This window comes from Littorina saxatilis, linkage group LG10 (assembly GCF_037325665.1).
Source record: "Littorina saxatilis isolate snail1 linkage group LG10, US_GU_Lsax_2.0, whole genome shotgun sequence".
In the NCBI taxonomy this organism is placed as follows: domain Eukaryota; kingdom Metazoa; phylum Mollusca; class Gastropoda; order Littorinimorpha; family Littorinidae; genus Littorina; species Littorina saxatilis.
Window position 1 is genome coordinate 37012121 of NC_090254.1, and position 21175 is coordinate 37033295.

General features: G+C 41.7%; 1 protein-coding gene across 4 annotated transcripts; it reads right to left on the bottom strand.

The window, feature by feature from the left end:
* Positions 1 to 253: 253 nt before the first annotated feature.
* LOC138978727 (fibroblast growth factor receptor 4-like) lies at positions 254 to 20305 on the bottom strand. 4 transcript variants are annotated; one of them, XM_070351518.1, is made up of 9 exons: positions 19251 to 20305; positions 10682 to 10974; positions 9661 to 9819; positions 8887 to 9010; positions 8183 to 8346; positions 5342 to 5477; positions 4222 to 4397; positions 2431 to 2578; positions 254 to 1775 (listed from the first exon to the last, which is right to left on the bottom strand). In XM_070351518.1, the coding sequence occupies exons 2-9, from the start codon at positions 10880 to 10882 to the stop codon at positions 1726 to 1728; spliced, it is 1158 nt and encodes a 385-aa protein (XP_070207619.1). In that variant the 5' UTR covers positions 10883 to 10974; positions 19251 to 20305; the 3' UTR covers positions 254 to 1725. The 4 variants fall into 4 exon arrangements, with proteins under 4 accessions (XP_070207619.1, XP_070207620.1, XP_070207618.1 ...); XM_070351519.1 differs by having other exon boundaries at positions 9661 to 9816; positions 19251 to 20304; XM_070351517.1 differs by having other exon boundaries at positions 9661 to 9827; positions 10678 to 10974; positions 19251 to 20304.
* Positions 20306 to 21175: the final 870 nt, after the last annotated feature.

Sequence of the window (21175 nt, forward strand, 5' to 3'; positions counted from 1 at the left end):
GAGAGAGAGAGAGCATAGAAAATACTTTAGTAAAAAGGGTTTAATTGTTCAATGTAAGTACAGTGGCTGATTTATATCAAGAAGAAACACACACACACACACACACATGCACACACACTCACACTCTCTCTCTCTCTCTCTCTCTCTCTCTCTCTCTCTCTCTCTCTCTCTCTCTCTCTCTCTCTCTCTCTCTCTCTCTCTCTCTCTCTCACCAGGCCACATTTTATGACTAAGACAATAATGTGAAAACAAATATATATATACTCAGAAAGCTTTATTTAAATTACAAATTCATTGTCATTTTACAGGCACTTTTAACATTTATTGCATACAGCCAGATTCCATTTCAGAGTTCATTTCAGCTGTGTGGTATCTGGTTGAACAACTGGGTCAAAATTTAAAGCCATAAGTTTAAAGCACAAACACTTGATGAAATGTACTCACATTTCGTCCACCTCGTTTCAAATAACGGAAGGGACAATGTTGTGAAGTAACCTGGTAACTGGTCAAATGTGACCCTCCACCACGAAATGAGTGGCATGTCACCTCGCGCGGTTGTGCGCTAGCCGGCTAGGCTTAATATAAGTCCAGGGAGTGTCTGGTAACAGTGTGAGGGTCACCTTAGTCACAGGCTTATAACTCATTCGCTCTTTTCTAAAACGGTTTTCACCACTGGATAGAACATAAAAAACTCTTTAGGAAAATGTAAAAATATGAAAATCATGCAAAGGTGACATGCGACTCATTCCGTGGTGGAGGGTCACAAATGTTTTATGCGCTGTGGAAGCACTAAGAAACAAAGGGAAGTAAGCGCTCGCAATGCTAACAACATTGTGCAACAAGAGTGAGTGAGAGTTATGCACCGTGGAAGAGTTGTATCCCTTGAAGTTGAGTCAAGTTGTACACAGGCAGATAGCAGTGTCCGCTTGCTATGAATCGAAAACATGCACATGGCATGGGAACTCTTTGCATTGTGTTTCGTACATCATGATACTTAGCAACTAAAGGAAAAGGTGCATGGACGAGGTCTAGTTGGGGATATGATTATGCCGCCAGTCTGGTAGATTGGAAAGCTAGTCACGGTATGTGTGGTGTGTGTGCAGTGTGCAGTGTGTGTCAGTGTGTGTTTCAGTCTGTCTGTCTGCCTGTGTAACTCTACGTGTGTGTTCGTGTTGGTGTGTGCGTGCATCAGTGCGTGTGTATGCGCCTGTGTCCATTTCCGTGTTTGTCTGTGTGTGTACGGAGAGAGAGAGAGCTGTGTGTGTCACAGTGTGTGTGTGTGTACATGTGTGTGTGTCCTTGTGTTAGTGTGTCACAGTGTGTGCCTGCATTTCTATGTGTGTGTTCTCTCCGCTATCCACAGCATGTTCGTGTGAATTAGTTTCCGCCGCCTATCTGATTTTCTTTGTCTTATGCGTTATCGTTATTTCCAAGCTTTCATGTATGCATGCATATGACATTTAAAAAACAAACAAACCGGCTACTGGGTGATGTAGAAAAATGTCTACAACAACAAAACATCATGCATGTGTATTTGTTCAGAGCTCTTGTTAGGAATTGCTGTCAACTATTTGTTGTGAGTCATATCACGTTATCTGTTCATTTCAAAGAGAACAACTAGACTGAGATGTGCATTGAATGTCAGCAACTTGGGAATATTTTCCCGATGTCCAGATTGTAACACGGCAGTTTGAGGCTTTTTTGTGGTCACTCCAAGGTTCAAGGTCAGGGTGCAAGGGTCACTGTGTCTTCCGTTTGTCCCCTCAGGAAGCTCTCTGTAAAAGGCAAACACATACAGATAAGTATACGTATAAGCGCATACATGCACTCGCACACATACACACATACCGTGACACACACGCACGCAATGACACGCCCATACACACACATACACACACTGACACACGCACTGGCACTGACACAAAAATGCATTCACTCGAGTCACGCACGCACGCACCTCCCCCCCCCCCCCCCACACACACACACTAACACTCACAAAAATTCAAAATTTGACTTGACTAGTTCCTCGCCATGAATTTATCTACTTTTACATTATTTACCCTAAACGCAAGTGTATTCACTCTTTCACAACATATACAAATTCAACAGAGTTATTTCCGAACATCGTCTATTGCGGATCTGTATGATATTGATTGATATTCACAACCCATACACATCCAACCGAGTTCTTTCCGAACATTGTCTATTGCGGATCTGTATGATATTGATTGATATTCACAACCCATACCCATCCAACAGAGTAGTCTTTCCGAACATCGTCTATTGCGGATCTGTATGATATTGATTGATATTCACAACCCATACACATTCAACAGAGTTAACAACCCATACAAATTCAAGAGTTATTTCCAAACATCGTCTACTGCGGGTCTGTCGGATTTTATGCGCAATATAATATACTGTGCATACTTTCCATAGAACAGCTCTGACATCTGCAGTCGCTGAGGAGAGTAAAGAATCCGCGACGTGCATCACCAAAGGGACATTTGAGCGGCACGATGCGTATTCCTGATACAACACCCATACAGCACTGGCATGTCTGGTTCAGATGATTTGCCTAAAGAAGAAAAAAACGGTGAAAAACAAGTACAAAATTCATCTCACGACATAATGTCCTACTTTGTTTGCTTGGTATCTTCTTCTTGGCGTTCGCTTGCGCTACACTTTTAGTCCGGTGTAACACAAAATTTTTACTCCACGAAAAATTTACTCCGGAGTAAAAATTTCGTACGAAATTCTTACTCCGAGTACACCTTTCGTACGAGAAAAGAACTCCCCAAGGCACGAAAAAATAACTCCCTCTACGAAATGTTTACTCCCCATTTTGTTTACTTCCAGTAAAAATCTCGTACGCGAAAATGGGATGCGGGCGAAGGGATAATGCCAATAATTATGTGATCTCGCGCAAACGAATGTCGCGCTACCCTCCCTCCACCCCTTCCACAACCAAGACTAACAGGGGACAAGGGAGTAAACATTTCGTACACCTGGCATGGAAAGTTAAATTGCTCGTGTTAGGGTGAAGTAATTTATTCGTTATTTATTCGTCAGGGAAGTAACATTTTTGTACGAAATGTTTACTCGGAACTCGCCTGTCGTGGTGAGTAATTTTCTCGTGTAATGGGGGAGTACTTTTTTTCGTAAAGGGAGTAACATTTTCGTACGAAATTTTTACTCCGGAGCCAAAATCTCGCGGGACTCATTTTCTCGTGTTACACCGGCTCGGGAGATGAAGGTCGTCGTCTTCTCCAGCTCCAGTCGACTGCCACAAAGCTTGGTTTGCATTGGAGTGGCATAAAAATTGATGGGCAGAAGACCTCCTACAAGTCAAAACTATCGGACAGTCGACCAGCCAAGGGTGAGACCAATGGGTCAAACAACTTTTTTTTATATATGCGTCAGTGACCGAAGACCAAGGCCTGCAAATAACACCGAGGCAGTCATAATCCTGATGCTAAAGGCTTGGCCGAACGTATGTTTAATAGCTATCATGCTTTACTTTCCATGGTATAGGCGACTAGGAGAGAGACGATTGCTGCACACTTTTCACTGGCAGTCGGAATAACAGTCCATTCCTTTAGTTGTTTGTAAAGTGGTATTTGCGTTGAAAGGTTCCCTTTAAAGTGAGGACACTGACCTCCCATGAAAGGACATACTTTGTCAGTTGTGCTTTTGTCCCATTATTTCCACCAAACTACACCTGCCATGACAGCAGGGACACTTGGTTGGCGCAGTGGTCTAGTGGATAAGACCACCATCGGCCTCCTATTCGGAAGGTCGTGAGTACACGCAAGCACAAGACCAAATGCGCACGGAAAAGATCATGTAATCCATGTCAGAGTTCGGTGGATTATAGAAACACGAAACTACCCAGCATGCTTCATCCGAAAGCGGCATATGGCTACCTAAATGGCGGGGTAAAAACGGTCATACACGAAAAAATCCACTCGTGCAAAAACACGAGTGTACGTGAGAGTTTCAGCCCACGAACGCAGAAGAAAAAGAAAAAGAAGTTAGGGGCTCCGCTCACATATGTAACTTCAGCAGGACCGACGACGCACTGCAGCTTATCCCAGCCCGCTACACGTTGCATGAAAGGAAAACAGGCCAAGTACTCGTCATAATCCCTATCGCGGCATAAATAATAGGCAGTGCGTCGTCTGTGCCGCTGAAACTGCGCAGGTATATTCTGCCCATTACCTGCATATCCGTGTCATCAGTGGTCAGCATGGTAGGTATGAAGTAGGAGCGACCACACGACCCCATGCAGTAGTTGATCTCCACGGGGTCCGTGGTCTGACAGCCGTACGTGTTGTCCACCAGGATCTGGCGACGGATGTGTAGTGCGCACCGCGGCTCGAACGGTAGGCTCTCCCCTGCAAGAATTCAAAAACTCATTCAGGGGTGCTCAAAAACGCTACCAAGTGTGCTCAAACACGCTTTCAAAGATGCTCAAAACGCTACCAAGTGTGCCCAAACACGCTTTCAAAGATGCTCAAAACGCTACCAAGTGTGCTCAAACACGCTTTCAAAGATGCTCAAAACGCTACCAAGTGTGCTCAAACACGCTTTCAAAGATGCTCAAAACACTACCAAGTGTGCTCAAACACGCTTTCAAAGATGCTCAAAACGCTACCAAGTGTACGTGCTCAAACACGCTTTCAAAGATGCTCAAAACGCTACCAAGTGTGCTCAAACACGCTTTCAAAGATGCTCAAAACGCTACCAAGTGTGCTCAAACACGCTTTCAAAGATGCTCAAAAACGCTCTGTTTATTCTTTAAGCGTAGTAGATTTGTCCCTCTCTAAAGCGAGGGCCAGATGTGCACAAAAAGCAAACTAATCAGTAATGCTGATTCTATTACCCTCGTTAAATAAAGAATTGTCATTGAAATGTTAAGGGTTCCCCTAAAACGCTTTCGAGGTCGCTGCTGTCAATATGCTAGTGTGTATGGGCGCATCATTACCGTTTTTTTTCTTCTGAACAGTGTCCATGCATGCTGCCCTGTACTATAATTATTCTGTGCAACTTTGTGCAGACTCTCCTTGGTGGCCAAACCCCCCCCCCCCCCCCCCCCCCCCCCGTGTGCACGCATGCGCACGATAAAGAACCCAAGTTCACAGCGAAAGTCTCAGGGCTTGGACACACGAAAATATGCATGCAGGAAAAAGAAGACACAAAAATTGGGTAGCGCCGTATACTGTATGGCAGCTCGCTTTCCCCAGGGAGAAAGCAGCCCGAATTTCAATGAGGGTAACCCCACAGGACGATATAAAATCGTATCCTTCTTATCTTATCCTTATCCTAACATGTCACTAACCTTCCTCTATGACGGTGAGTGTTGCGGAGAGTCGCAGGTTGGACAGGTCGTTGCCGATGTAACAGGTGTACTCGCCGGCATCAGCCTTGCTGACGTTGTGCACCACCAGCACCTCGGCCAGCGTGTTGTTCTCCATCTGTTAACATAGCAACATTATGAAGATACCTTGCAACACTTTGTGTGGGACTGTATTAAAGTACAACACTTTTGGAATGATCTTATATATATTCAGGCTGCGGACAGGCCACAACCGAATGAACCACCACCTTTTAATAATAATAATAATAATAATACGAATATTTATAACGCGCTTTTCACCAAGTTCAGAATTGGCCAGTCGGACCAGTGCCCTTGTCAAACAGGCAGCATGACAACGGAACACCTGCTGCAGACTTGCCCACTACACGATGGCCTCAGGAGCCAGATCTGGGCGGAGGCGACCACGGTGCAAGGGAAGCTCTATGGCAGTCTGGACGACCTACAGCGCACGGCAACATTTGCGCGGAGAACCGGCGTTTCCATCTGAGTGATCGACAAGAAGAAGAAGAAGAATGATCTTTTGCAATGGTTGATGCAACATTTTTTACATTGTGCACAAATTGTGTTTTCAAAGATATGGATTTGGATATGCACAGTATGTATAAACCGAAACAGTCTTTGATTTGATTTTTTTTTTCAAAAATGTTTTATCCAGGCAACTTTACATTTTGTCATACAATGCACAGAAGTTACATATTTGCAAAATTGATATGACTGACAAAGACATATTCAATACAACAGGCAAGCAGTAATGACAAATCTTTCTTTCTTTCTTTATTTGGTGTTTAACTTCGTTTTCAACCATTAGTAATGACAAATAATGTTCCACAAGGGTGAAGTATGAAGCCCACTTCAGCACACATTTTCCATCATTCATTTCTGTAAAGTGGATGTTTTATCAATCTTGTATGTGAGGCCAGTTCCATTAAGAACATGTTCAATGTTGGCTTTACTTTATTTATTCTACATTTGTATAACAAAAATTTGTCTGCAACAAAATACAATCAAAACCTTTCATCAGTTTTTGTTATGCTTTTTTGTCCAAAAGTATAAGTGTGGGGCTCAAGCCTGCTGCAGTTCAAACAATTATCTTTCATTTCCCAATTACGCGAAATCGGCAGCGTTTTGCCGAAAATGCGTAAAAGCGTCTAAAATTTGACCATTTTGCAAAAGCGTCAGCCAGTCAGTTACTTTCTGTTTCACCAGAACATTGCATTAACATTGCTTTACCTCCCTACTTTGGTTTGTATGGTCTGTGTTGGTCTGTGTCGAGCATAACTCTGGAAATGCACGAAAACTACTCGTTTTGACATACCTTATCGATTATTGCGATATGTATCCATTCGTGTATCTAGCTATCTAAGTATGATGATATCCCAGGTATTTGAGACCTTTAAACCCAAAAAGAGGGTGCCGATTTCGCAAAATGGGCAAATTTTAGAAGACTTTACGCGTTTTCGGCAAAACGCTGCCGATTTCGCGTAATGGGCAGCGTTTTGCCGATTACGCGAAATGGGCAAAAATGTTGCAGATTCCCCGAATTGGGCAATTCCGTGAATTCGGCACGACATAATTATGCATTCCGTCAAACTAGGGAGGGCGCTGGGAAGCGCTGATTCTGCTACAGTGGAAGCCCCATTTGAGATTTCCTCCCTTTAAAAACCTTAGTTTTTTGGATGTCCTATTCATATCCTCTGTAAATGTACCCCCATTTTCAGACTCCCTCCTTTTTACATTTAGTCAAGTTTTGACTAAATGTTTTAACATCGAGGGGGAATCGAGACGAGGGTCGTGGTGTATGTGTGTGTGTGTGTGTGTGCGTGTGCGTGTGTGTGTGTGTGTCTGTGTGTGTCTGTGTGTGTCTGTGTGTCTGTGTGTGTCTGTGTGTGTCTGTGTGTGTGTGTAGAGCGATTCAGACTAAACTACTTGACCGATCTTTATGACATTTGACATGAGAGTTCCTGGGAATGATATCCCCGTACTTTTTTTTTATTTTTTCGATAAATACCTTTGATGACGTCATATCCGGCTTTTTGTAAAAGTTGAGGCGGCACTGTCACACCCTCATTTTTTAATCAAATTGATTGAAATTTTGGCCAAGCAATCATCGACGAAGGCCGGACTTTGGTATTGCATTTCAGCTTGGTGGCTCAAAAAATAATTAATGAATTTGGTCATTAAAATTCGGAAACTTGTCATTAAATTATTCTTTTTAAACGATCCAAAAACAATTCCATCTTATTCTTCGTCATTTTCTGATTCCAAAAACATATACATATGTTATATTTGGATTACAAACAAGCTCTAAAAATTAAAAATTATTATTAAAATTAATTGTCCGAAATCGATGTTAGAAACAATTTCATCTTATTCCTTGTCAGTCCCTGATTCCAAAAACATATAGATATGATATGTTTGGATTAAAAACAAACTCAATACGCTAAAAAGAATAGAGATACAGAAAAGCGTGTTATCCTGCTCAGCGCGACCATTACCGCACTATTCTGGCTTGTCGATTTCACTGCCTTTGCCACGAGCGGTGGACTGACGAAACTACGAGTATGCGGTCTTGGTGAAAAAATGCAGTGCGTTCAGTTTCATTCTGTGAGTTCGACAGCTTGACTAAATGTTGTTATTTCGCCTTACGCGACTTGTTAAAACCTGATTTTCTCAGATATTTAGAGGTAATACAAGGAGGGAGATACACGCTGCCACGCTGCCTTTGGCGAAAATGTGTTCTTCTGCAACAAAAGCCAAGCACAGTCCTGCTTTACGGGACTTATTGTGTAGTACATCGCCTACCTGTACGATTTGCACCACGAGCTTGTCGGCCGTTTTCTTGGACCAGTGAACAAGGGGCGCGGGCCAGGTGTTGGAACGACACATGAACACCACGGTGTCTCCCACGTGCGCCGTTTGGTTCTGGGGCCTCTCCACGATGTTGATCTCCGAGATCGGCTGATTCTCTGCACATTCAAAACCACATCAGCTTTCATTTTAAATTAAAACATACCCAAGAATGGTAGATTATTAGAACGTTTGATTATTGACAAAACAAAACGTTATTTATCTCAAAGCTGGGATGATTGCTCTACAACAAATAGAGCCATTCCTGATTACACAATATGGCAAGCAAAAGAAATGTCCCACAGTTTGCTGCCTCATTCCCCTCCCCCCCCCCCCACCCCCCAGTCCCCCCTGCTCGTGCTCATTGCCAAGACATGAATAACGACCACTATTTTTGTGAGGCTTTTATGCATGTGCAGCCTAACTAAATGTTGGATCACAAACACGTAAAATACAGAGTTACTGTGGATTTCATTCGAGCTCCCTAGCCACACACACATACACACACACGCACGTACGCACGCACGCACACACGCACACACACACACACACACACACACACACGCACGCACGCGCAGACACACACACACACACACTCACCCCACCCCCCTCACACACTCACACTCACCCCCCCTCCCACACACACACTACTTACTAACCTAAAACACGGAGTGTGAATGTCCACTCCAGCTGACCAACGGAGTTCTCAATGAGACAGGTGTAGTTACCGTTGTCTCCAGGTGTAACTTTGTCCACCTGCAGTTTCCACTTGCTTTTGTTGTACTGAAGAGTTAAATAAATACACATAAAGCTTTGATCTTCGACACGTTCAGGAGTATAGACAACAAGGCAGATGACTGCATTAATTCGTTTATAGCTTGTTGTTGATCCTAAACATGCTTATTATATATTGTATGTATCCATACATTGTTGAATAAAGCCCTGTTTTAATCAATTTGCGGGTTGGCCACCGAAGTCATACATTTTTATGTGGCCTTGACTACAGAACACGATTTTTTTTAACAATAATTATATGCATGTATAGAAAAGTCCAGAATGACCATATGTGGTCATTTCTGTTTGGAAAATTTGATTAATATAATCTACTTGACTTTTCTTCCATGCATCAAAAATTGAACGGAAAGGTATGGTAACCTGAGGCTTCTAGTTCTGAAACGTTTAGAAATCTTTAAGGACGTTAACCTTTACTTGGCAGATACATTCTAAATTGTTTTCAAGTGGATGAAACAAGGTTTAAATATGGTGTTTTTTTTCTTATTAAAAATACTAAATCTTTCTTGAATAGAGTCGACAAAGTAGATGACACCTGCTTTATCTTAATAACTTTATCGGTGACTAAGATAATTATAGGAGCCCTTTTACTCTTTTACATTTGACAAAAGATGTTGATCAGAATTAGGACACACACTCACTTTTTTATTTTTCTTCACTCTGATTGGTTCTCCGTCCTTAATCCATTTGACCTTGGGCCGAGGTCGTCCACTGGCCTTGCACTTGAACACGGCCTCTGACCCTTCGCGTTGAATAAGCAGCGTGTCCTTGGGAGCTTGTTTCCTCCATTTAGGAGACTGCTGAGACACTAAGTGATCGTAGCACGAACATTAAAGACATCTTCTGGGCATTACAGCCCAAAGAATGACAAGAAAATAAGGGGGAAACGAATAACAAAGAGAAAGAAAAAAGTGAGAAACAAACGCACTAGTTTGACCCGAACTCTTTTAATGAGTACACACGTGTGGTTCGAACTATATTGTTATTTAATGAGTGGTCTATTTTACGTGTGTAGGATAAATATAATTGTCCTTAATACGTGAAGAAAACCACCCATGTGATAAATAAACCATCTCTTCACATGTGTGTATATCATGTAAATTAGGTCGGATCAAACTGGCAGGGACCCAATGTTCCACTGCTCGTGATGACAAAGTCACCAAGACAAACTTCATTCTCGAAACACTTTTTGCGTTTCTGGTTTCCTCTGGAAGAATGTTTCAAACAGGTTAAGACGTGACGCTATGAATTCTATCGTGGAGTCATTTTGCTTTTGACCTCAGAGCTTTCACGAGGCTTTGGAAGTGCTTTATTCGCTTGCATTTCAATATTTTTAAAAACCCACTTGTGTATAGCTGGTATCACACAGCAAGTGATGTAGTAAGCTATTCTCTATATTCAAATATGTATCATGTAGAATGAATAATATATATTTTGCGGGCTTGTTGCCTCCGATTATTACAAACAAAACTAACTAACTAACTAATCAATTAACTAACTAACTAACTTAGGGTCAACCCTAACTCACTAACTAACTACCTACCTAACTAACTAACTAACGAACTAACTAACTAACTAACTAATAAACAAAATTATTTACTAACTAAATTAAATGATTTACAACAAAATGTACGAAAGTCGACAAAAGACAGTCCTACCTACTTTTGGCTTCCGTTCAACCCGGACAATGTCGTCTGGTCCTTCGTCAAGAGTCCTAGAAGTGCTCTCCCCTAGCCTCAGGGCCTCTTTTCTCTCGCATTTTTTCTGGTTCTTTCGTTTGCGGCATTTTTTGCGGGGTTCCACTGGAATGGCGAATAGCAGCAAGCAGAGCAGCAAAGGGAGGGTACGGGTCGGAAGTCTCATAATGCTGGCGAGAGTTTTTGAGCGCTCAGTTATCTCGTCATTAGTGTCAAATTTGGGGGTTTCCGCTCAGGAAATTTCAGGAAAGCTCGATTCTGGAAGAAAACAAGCAAGAACAGTTTTTCAGGGGAGCTTGATTCTGGAAGAAAACAAACAAGAACAGTGCATGAATGTCTTTTTGTGTTTTGTTTGTTTTCTTCATGTTTCTCTGACGTAGATGTAGGAGAAAGGCTAGAGTTGGGTGGGTGTTTTTATATTTAGTCAAGTTTTGACTAAATATTTTAACATCGAGGGGGAATCGAAACGAGGGTATGGTGTATGTGCGTGTGTCTGTGTGTGTGTCTGTGTGTGTGTCTGTGTGTCTGTGTGTGTGTGTAGAGCGATTCAGACTAAACTACTGGACCGATCTTTATGAAATTTGACATGAGAGTTCCTGGGTATGAAATCCCCGAACGTTTTTTTCATTTTTTTGATAAATGTCTTTGATGACGTCATATCCGGCTTTTCGTGAAAGTTGAGGCGGCACTGTCACGCCCTCATTTTTCAACCAAATTGGTTGAAATTTTGGTCAAGTAATCTTCGACGAAGCCCGGGGTTCGGTATTGCATTTCAGCTTGGTGGCTTAAAAATTAATTTATGACTTTGGTCATTAAAAATCGGAAAATTGTAAAAAAAAATAAAAATTTATAAAACGATCCAAATTTACGTTTATCTTATTCTCCATCATTTGCTGATTCCAAAAACATATAAATATGTTATATTCGGATTAAAAACAAGCTCTGAAAATTAAATATATAAAAATTATTATCAAAATTTTTTTTTCGAAATCAATTTAAAAACACTTTCATCTTATTCCTTGTCGGTTCCTGATTCCAAAAACATATAGATATGATATGTTTGGATTAAAAACACGCTCAGAAAGTTAAAACAAAGAGAGGTACAGAAAAGCGTGCTATCCTTCTTAGCGCAACTACTACCCCGCTCTTCTTGTCAATTTCACTGCCTTTGCCATGAGCGGTGGACTGACGATGCTACGAGTATACGGTCTTGCTGAAAAAGGGCAGCTACTTGACTAAATATTGTATTTTCGCCTTACGCGACTTGTTTTTTTTTTTTGTGGGTTTTTTTTTTTTTTTGGGGGGGGGGGGATAAGGATTATGGGAAGGGGGAGGGGGAGAAGACAAAATAAAGGATGATGGCAATGGAGAGAGAGGAATGAGACGAAAAACCGAGGTCCCTTCGTTGTACACTACATTGGGGTGTGCACGTTAAAGATCCCACGATTGACAAAAGGGTCTTTCTGGGCAATATTGTATAGGCATAGATAAAAATGTCCACCAAAATACCCGTGTGACTTGGAATAATAGGCCGTGAAAAGTAGGATATGCGCCGAAATGGCTGCGATCTGCTGGCCGATGTGAATGCGTGATGTATTGTGTAAAAAAAATCCATCTCACACGGCATACATAAATCCCTGCGCCTTGAATATGTGCGCGATATAAATTGCATAAAAACAAAATTAAAAAATAAAATCCCTGCGCTTACAACTGTACCCACGGAATACGCGCGATATAAGCCTCATATTGATTGATATACTCTATTTCATAATAACAATAATCGTTTTGAGCCTTCTGCTGAAAGGCTGTGTAAAACGAGTTACGCTAAAATTCCATGACGACGTCAGAATATCATTCGACACGGCTCTTTGTTTTGTTGTATTAACATCTCTTTGTTGTCTTGCTTAACACGAATACACACCCTTGACCACCCAACCCCCCTCCCTCGCACCCTACCCACCTTAACCCCCCCCTCATAAGCTACATGCATAAGTAGGTTTGCGTCTGTTCGTCATGCAGGAAAGGATACCGGCACGGTTGGCCTAGTGGTAAGGCGTCCGCCCCGTGATCGGGAGGTCGTGTGGTTCGAACCCCGGCCGGGTCATACCTAAGACTTTAAAATTGGCAATCTAGTGGCTGCTCCGCCTGGCGTCTGGCATTATGTGGGTAGTGCTAGGACTGGTTGGTCCGGTGTCAGAATAATGTGACTGGGTGAGACATGAAGCCTGTGCTGCGACTTCTGTCTTGTGTGTGGCGCACGTTATATATGTCAAAGCAGCACCGCCCTGATATGGCCCTTCGTGGTCGGCTGGGCGTTAAGCAAACAAACAAACAAACAAGCAGTAAAGGATTTATTCGCTGAACTATAAGAATTCATATCTAAAGAAAAATACATGTATAGTTTCAAGCCACGGTGCTTTTAGAGATCATGACCTTGATTACAGGGCGCCCCCAAAGCAGAAGCTCGTGAGTTCGAATCCTGGTCGCGCCTGGTGGGTTAAGGGTGGAGATTTTCCTATCTCCCAGGTCAACTTATTATGTGCAGATCTACTAGTGCCTTAATTTCCCCCCTCCTAATGCGCACGGAAAAGATTCTGTTGTCCATGTTAGAGTTTGGTGGGTTATAGAACCACGAAAATACCCCGCATGCTTCCCATGAAAGCGGCGTATGGCTGCTTGAATGGCGGGGTGAAAACGGTCATACACGTAAAAACCCACTCATGCGAAAACATGAGTGAACGTGGGAGTTTCAGTCCATTCACAAAGAAGAAGAAGAAGACGTAGAAAAACACGAACAACAAGAACAACAAGAACAACAAGAACCACAAGAACAAGAAGAAGAAGAAGAAGAAGAAGAGGGACGGGGTATGACAACCAACACAAAACAATAGCACCCTTGTATTGGCAGAGAACTCATAACCACAAAGAATATCAGCGGGACAACACACGTTTCGCAACTCTCCGACCGGTTGCCACAATTAGCTCATTGTTCGCGGAGCTTACAAAACACACTGGAGTAGAACACTAACAAGTCGCGTAAGGCGAAAATACAACATTTAGTCAAGCTGTCGAACTCACAGAATGAAACTGAACGCAATGCAATTTTTCAGCAAAACCGTATAGTCGTAGCATCGTCAGTCCACCTCTCGTGGCAAAGGCAGTGAAATTGACAAGAAGTGCCGGGTAGTAGTTGCGCTGAGCAGGATAGCACGCTTTTCTGTACCTCTCTTCGTTTTAACTTTCTGAGCGTGTTTTTAATCCAAACATATCATATCTATATGTTTTTGGAATCAGGAACCGACAAGGAATAAGATGAAAGTGTTTTTAAATTGATTTCGAAAATTTACTTTTGATCATAATTTATATATTTTTAATTTTCAGAGCTTGTTTTTAATCCAAATATAACATATTTATATGATTTTGGAATCAGAAAATGATGAAGAATAAAATGAACGTAAATTTGGATCGTTTTATAAAAACTTTTTTTTTAACAATTTTCAGATTTTTAATGACCAAAGTCATACATTTATTTTTAAGCCACCAAGCTGAAATGCAATACCGAAGTCCGGCCTTCGTCGAAGATTGCTTGGCCAAAATTTCAATCAATTTGATTGAAAAATGAGGGTGTGACAGTGCCGCATCAACTTTTAGAAAAAGCCGGATATGACGTCATAAAAGAAATTTATCGAAAAAAATATCCGGGGATATCATTCTCATGAACTCTCATGTAAAATTTCATAAAGATCGGTTCAGTAGTTTGGTCTCAATCGCTCTACACACATACACACGCACCGACACACACACACACACACACACACACACACACACACACACATACAGAGACACACACACACACACACACACACACACACACACACACACACACACACACACACACACACCACGACCCTCGTCTCGATTCCCCCTCTATGTTAAAACATTTACCTTGACTAAATGTAAAAAGGACCTCTTCAACACAATGCACGACAGAAGAGAAGAAAGGCTTGGATGCGGAAAGAATTGTTCGGCGGTACAGTGGAACCCCTCCCTCGCCCTTTTTTTTTTGAAGACCTCGAAAACTCGGAGGAAAATCATAGTTTAAGAGGGACGGAGTCTTAAAATGGGGGTTCATTTTCAAACAGTACAGCAGAAAATGTGATGAACTAGGGGGTATTAAAAGGGGTTGGTTTTTAAACGTAGGTCTTCAAAGGAGAGAACAAAACGGTTCACTTTTGACCACATCCCTACTAAAAGCCTAGCCTTTGTACGGCCGGCCGTCAACATTGATCACCAACGAAGAACAAGAACAAGAGCAAGAACAAGAAGAACAAGAAGAAATAGTAGAAGAAGAAGAACAAATACAAGAAGAAGAATAACAAAAAGAACAACAAGAACAAGAACAACAAAAACAAGAACAAGAAGAACAAAAACAAGAAGAAGAACAGTAACAAGAACAAGAACTACAACAACAACAACAACAACAACAACAAAAACAACAACAACAACAACAAGCAGAACGAGAACAAGAACTAGTAGAAGAACAAGAAGAAGAAAAAGAACAAAAACAAGAAGAACAAGAACAAGAAGGAATTGTAGAACAAGAACAAGGATAAGAAGAAAAACAAGAACAAGAAGTAGAAGAACACGAACAAGAACAGAACAAGAACAAGATCTAGCAGAAGAACTAGCAGAAGAACAAGAACAATAAGAAGAATTAGAGGGTTCTAAAGTATACAGCACAGAACACTGACAAGGTATTTGTTTTGGCACGTGCGCTGTGCAAATAGGCGGAAACTGGCTGTCAATAACCATGCAGCAACATGTGTGGAGGCGATTACCTTCCCCCCTTTCTCTCTCGCTGCGTAGGTATTTAAAAACGACTTATGTGCTACCCGGAATGCGGGAATAACAGTGGAGGGATTGTTTCGCCTTAGGAAGAAGATGATGGGGAATGGGGAGGGGGGGGTGGTGGGGTGGTGTCAGTGTGGGTAGAACGTGAAATTGAAGAGTGAATAAAGAATAGAAACTCGAGACTGCAGGAGAGAAGAACAAGAACAAGATTACAATGAAAATGTATACTCAGCAGAAAAACGAACGATATGTATACTCACCAGAAAAACGAACGATATGTATACTCAGCAGAAAAACGAACGATATGTGTAAGGCCAAAAAAAAAAATAGGTGTGGTTACGGTAACATAGCCAAAAAAAATAGGGTAGGTAGGTAGGCAATCACTTTTTTTTTTAACTTTTTTTTCTAATGTGTACAAATTAAACCTACCTGACAGGGAAATAAGTGTGCGACTCGAGCGCTTTCGCTTTCATTGCGTTTTTTGCACTCGGTTTTTTTTTTTTTTTTTTTTGACAAATGTAATAAAAAGTTATAGGATCGGCCCCTAAAAATAGGGTAGGTCGGGTTACCGTAACCACACCTATTTTTTTTTTAGGCCTCACCAGAAAAACGAACGATATTTATAACAATATACAGTATCGTATTTTAATTGTTCGTGTTTCTGGTGAGTACATTGTCATTGCTATCTTGTTTTTGAATGAATGAAGGTTTGTTTGTTTGTTTGTTTGTTTGTTTGCTTGCTTAACGCCCAGCCGACCACGAAGGGCCATATCAGGGCGGTGCTGCTTTGACATTTAACGTGCGCCACACACAAGACAGAAGTCGCAGCACAGGCTTCATGTCTCACCCAGTCACATCATTCTGACACCGGACCAACCAGTCCTAGCACTAACCCCATTGTGCCAGACGCCAGGCGGAGCAGCCACTAGATTGCCAATTTTAAAGTCTCAGGTATGACCCGGCCGGGGTTCGAACCCACGGGGCGGACGCCTTACCACTAGGCCAACCGTGCCGGTCATGAATGAAGGTAAGAGATGTGACTACAACAAAAACATAAGAGCAAGGACTGATGTTGCTATGATTTGTACATTGTATCATTTGGCAATTTTGCCAAAATGGCCACGCGGGAAGTGTGAGCAATTTTTGGAAGTTTAAAGCACTCATTAACGCTAGCTTTCTCGCATGGGAAAAAAAAGTTTGGCAGGCCAAATTTTCGGCAAGTTGAAACAAGTCTCGTCGTTTCGCCCGCGATTGCCGACGCCAAACGACACCACTCCTTGAAAAGATAAGCTTTTCTCGTTTGACCCCCATCCTCTTAAAGGTACTGAACTTGTCAAATCCAGGTGCACGGAGCCCCTGGGGCTTTTAGTCATACCTCATGAGGCAGCTATCCGTTAGAAGAACTACCAAGTTTCATTGACTTGCACCCAAAAAGTCAAGAACTGCGATTTTTTTACGACTGAATTAAGTTCGTACTCGGACCCGGCTGGTCTTGGCCTATTTTTGGATCTAAATTTAGATCAGGTAGATCACCACATGCACATCATGCACAACTGAAAAGACACGTCACTAGCAAACTATGTCAGACGTCATCATGAGTTTGTGTAAAATAAAATGGAGGCCGGAATCACTCAGTTGAATCGAACTCCGACCAAACACCAACGTAATAACTAGGTTAATTTATGCACTCGCGTGAACAAGAAACTGTCGAGCTTCACAGATGTCGTCGTTGGGTGGTTTTGGGTTTGTTTTACTACCATAGGAGGATTTTTGAACTGTAAATGCACTCAGCTGCAACAAAAACGCAAAACGAAGGCTGTGAGCTGCACTGGGCCTTTAAGTGGACACATACCAAACACCCATGGTCCGGAGGCGTTCCTTGCAGAGTGGGACATTTTGGGTGAATTGAATTTTCAAGGTGCACTCGTGTGAATCTGCGAAATAATGTATTTATTTATTTATTTATATGGGAGATTTATAATTATAGCGCTTGACGTTCTCTAAGCGCTTTAATACATATTAATTTCTGCCGTGTGAGATGGAATTGCTTACACAATATATCACGCATTCACATCGGCCAGTAAATCTCAAGCCATTATGGCGAATAATCAAATCAAATCAAATCAAATCAAATCAAATCAAATCAAATCAAATCAAATCAAATCAAATCAAATCAATTCTCAGAAACTTCGGCAGTCAGGATGGTGATTTTTAGTAGGGTACCGAGTGGAGGAATGTTGTTATCCCCTGTAAAAACCTGCATAGCAGATCTGAGATCGCAGGTTCAAACCTATAGGCCGGTGTAACACGAAATTTTTACTCCACGAAAAATTTACTCCGGAGTAAAAATTTCGTACGAAATTCTTACTCCGAGTACACCTTTCGTACTAGAAAAGAACTCTCCAAGGCACGAAAAAATTACTCCCTCCACAAAATTTTTACTCCCCATTTTTTTTACTTCCAGTAAAAATCTTGTACGCGATCATGGGATGCGGGCGAAGGGATAATGCCAATATGTGATCTCGCGCAAACGAATGTCGCGCTACCCTCCCTCCACCACCAAGACTAACAGGGAACAAGGGAGTAAACATTTCCTTCACCTGGCATGGGAAGAACTTAGATTGCTCGTGTTAGGGTGAAGTAATGTATTCGTCAAGTTATTTATTCGTCAGGTGAGTAAAATTTGTGTACGAAATGTTTACTTGGAACTCACCTGCCGTGGGGAGTAATTTTCTCGTGTAATGGGGGAGTACTTTTTTTCGTAAAGGGAGTAACATTTTCGTACGAAATGTTTACTCCGGAGTAAAAATCTCGTGGGAGTAATTTTCTCGTGTTACACCGGGAAACCAATATGATGACAAGATACAAGATACAAGATACAAGATATTTATTCACCAATTTTGCAAAAGGATTTCATCTTGGCACGGCACGGTAAAAATAAAATAAAAACCAACCAGACACATATGCAGACACACATCACCATGCATGCATACATACGTACATTACACTGTCATGCACACACAGACACAACTCACACACACACACACACACACACACACACACACACACACACACACACACACACACACACACACACACACAATTATTTACATACTCACACATAATCAGCCACATATCTACATCACAAATTCACATCGTCGCCTTGTAAAGGTAAAAACCATATCAGTTTAAAAGGGGTGCCAGTAATATCAATACAACATTAGTGAATACTAGAACAATACCTAAAATTTATAATCCATTTAAAAGTAAGTAGTACACGTAATTATTACCATGTCCCATCCCCGTCGCAAGTAATTAAAAGACCTTGGTCCTTCTGCCAGTACTACAGGTTGCTAATTACACCTGAACACGCCGCACACACCTGAATATAATTACGACTGGTGTTGTGGCTAATCTTCCCGACTGGAAGGAAGCGACCCAATTTCCAGGCAATGAGACGATAAAAAGTATGAAAATATGTAATGAAATAAGAAATGAATATATAGATAAGAAATATGAAAGAAAAAATATATAAATATAAATATAATACAAATATAAATATATAAATACAATATAAAACATAAAAAATATATAAACAACAACACTTGAACAAGTCTCTTCTCTGTGTATCCCCGCACGTTATCTGCAAATTCAAGAGCAGCTGCTATATTAGGCTATTTTACCTCAGGTCAAGATGGTTGTCCATGGATGTCTTTATTTGGCCTGATGGCAGGAGATTTTCTCGCTGATTACATCACGTTCATCACGTTTTTGTCTGTTAACCATTTAAACGCACACCGGGTTTTTTCTGTTAATTATTTAAATGCATACAGTTTTGCAAGTCTTTTTGCAAGACCAAAGACTTCACGGAATCACTTCCCGACACAAACACACTGACTTCCGTTTCGCAAGAGGCCAATATCTTGACGTCGACTGATACAATGTTAAAATCACAAACACCACTTTATAACAGTATTACAGAAGAAAGCTGCTTGAAATATTGTCCGGTGGCAGGAATATAATTAGCACTTTTCAGAAATGTTGACTGAAAGCTGCACACGCCTAGTGATGCAAACCTTTCACAAAAGTGTCGTACTTTCGAGTGCGAACTTGACAGTCTTACTCACAGGAGTCTTTACGCTTACATATAACTTCCCGCTTGCAAGATTTTGGGAAAGCCCACACTGGAAATACAGCAGGAATGTTTCAAGAAAAGCTCCCAGCTTCACTGAGACTGACGTATTACAATGAACAGTTTAAAACTTCAAGTTGTTACGATACTTATTTCACACAGACACAGACAGTTTTAATACTGACACAACACCAAGACGGCCTCTTCAAGATGAAATGTCGTGCAACCGCCGCTCAGTGAAAAAAACAACCAGCAAAACCTTTTTCAAGACACATTCCAGACAGAGTTCTGGACAGGTGGAAGGTCGGTAACCGGAACAGCAAAGCACACCTTTCATTTCACAAACGTTCAAGCAGGTACACCTTCTATTTCACAAACAACGTTTTTCAGCGACACAAAGCAGAGTCGAGGCTGATAACCTCGTCTGGCTTCTGAAGAAAACGCCAGAAAAGTTTCACCGAACTGGCTTCCAGACCCGCAGAAGGTCAGAATGCCGAACGTTTTTGGGAGCGAGCTATTCCAGTTGCAGACGCGGCTTTATCAGTTAGCAGTGTCGAAGTATGTATAGTCTATGCCCTACGTCAATCAGACGTCTGTATCGGTTTCTTGCCCCCCCCCCCCCCCCCCCTCTCTCTCAACGCAGCACGAGCCCAGACTGTATACTTGAACTGCGCTTCTCTCGGTCTATATCCTCTTGTACATTCTTCGCAGCAGCAATAAGGTTTTAAGCACCATTACAGAGCAGCCGTAGCTGTGACATGCAGAGGGACATTTCCAAAATGTGAATGGAAATTTCCAAAATGCGAATGAAAATGTCCGAGCTTTTTGTAGAGCTTTGTTTTTCTAGTTACGAAATATTCAAATCTCGACTGGAAATGTCCAAGATTTTTTGTCGAGTTGAGTTTTTCTATTATATACAAAACGAAACATCCTCGATTGCATCGACCGTAAATATCGTCTTTGCAGTGGACAGCTATACAAACATTTTTGATTTAAATGAAAGAACCTTTTAGAGCAGGTATTGATTTCGACCCGCTCACGGTGGCGAGAGGCGAAATGGATGACCTAATTTAAGCGGCAATGCAAGACATCCGAATTGCAGCTTTTTGCATCTGTTTTCAATGTGTTGTCGTCGCATAGTTCTGGTGTAACAAACACCAAACATTTCCCCGTATGAATGGTAACATTTGCATATACACGGTAAGTAAACAGACAAAAAAAATTGATTTAGAAAAGCTAAGATGGAAAATAAAAACTGCAAATAATTTGCAGATCATTCTCACCCAACCTCGTTGCATTATGTGGTGGTTTTTTTATGCCGTACGTTTTCCCACGGAAACACACACGCGCGCACGCACACACACAGTGCACACACACACACACACACACACACACACGCGCGCGCGCGTACGCAAGCACAAACACAGACGGACAGACACCGCACACACACACCGTACACACACACACACACACACA

Coding starts and splice junctions, on each gene's coding strand:
- LOC138978727 (XM_070351517.1), bottom strand. CDS start 10,882: ATGAGACTTCCGACCCGTACCCTCCCTTTGCTGCTCTGCTTGCTGCTA. Junction 5,478..8,182: donor TCGTGGTGCAAATCGTACAG/GTAGGCGATGTA, acceptor CTATGTTAACAG/ATGGAGAACAACACGCTGGC. Junction 1,776..2,430: donor TCAGAGCTGTTCTATGGAAA/GTATGCACAGTA, acceptor TGCCTTTTACAG/AGAGCTTCCTGAGGGGACAA.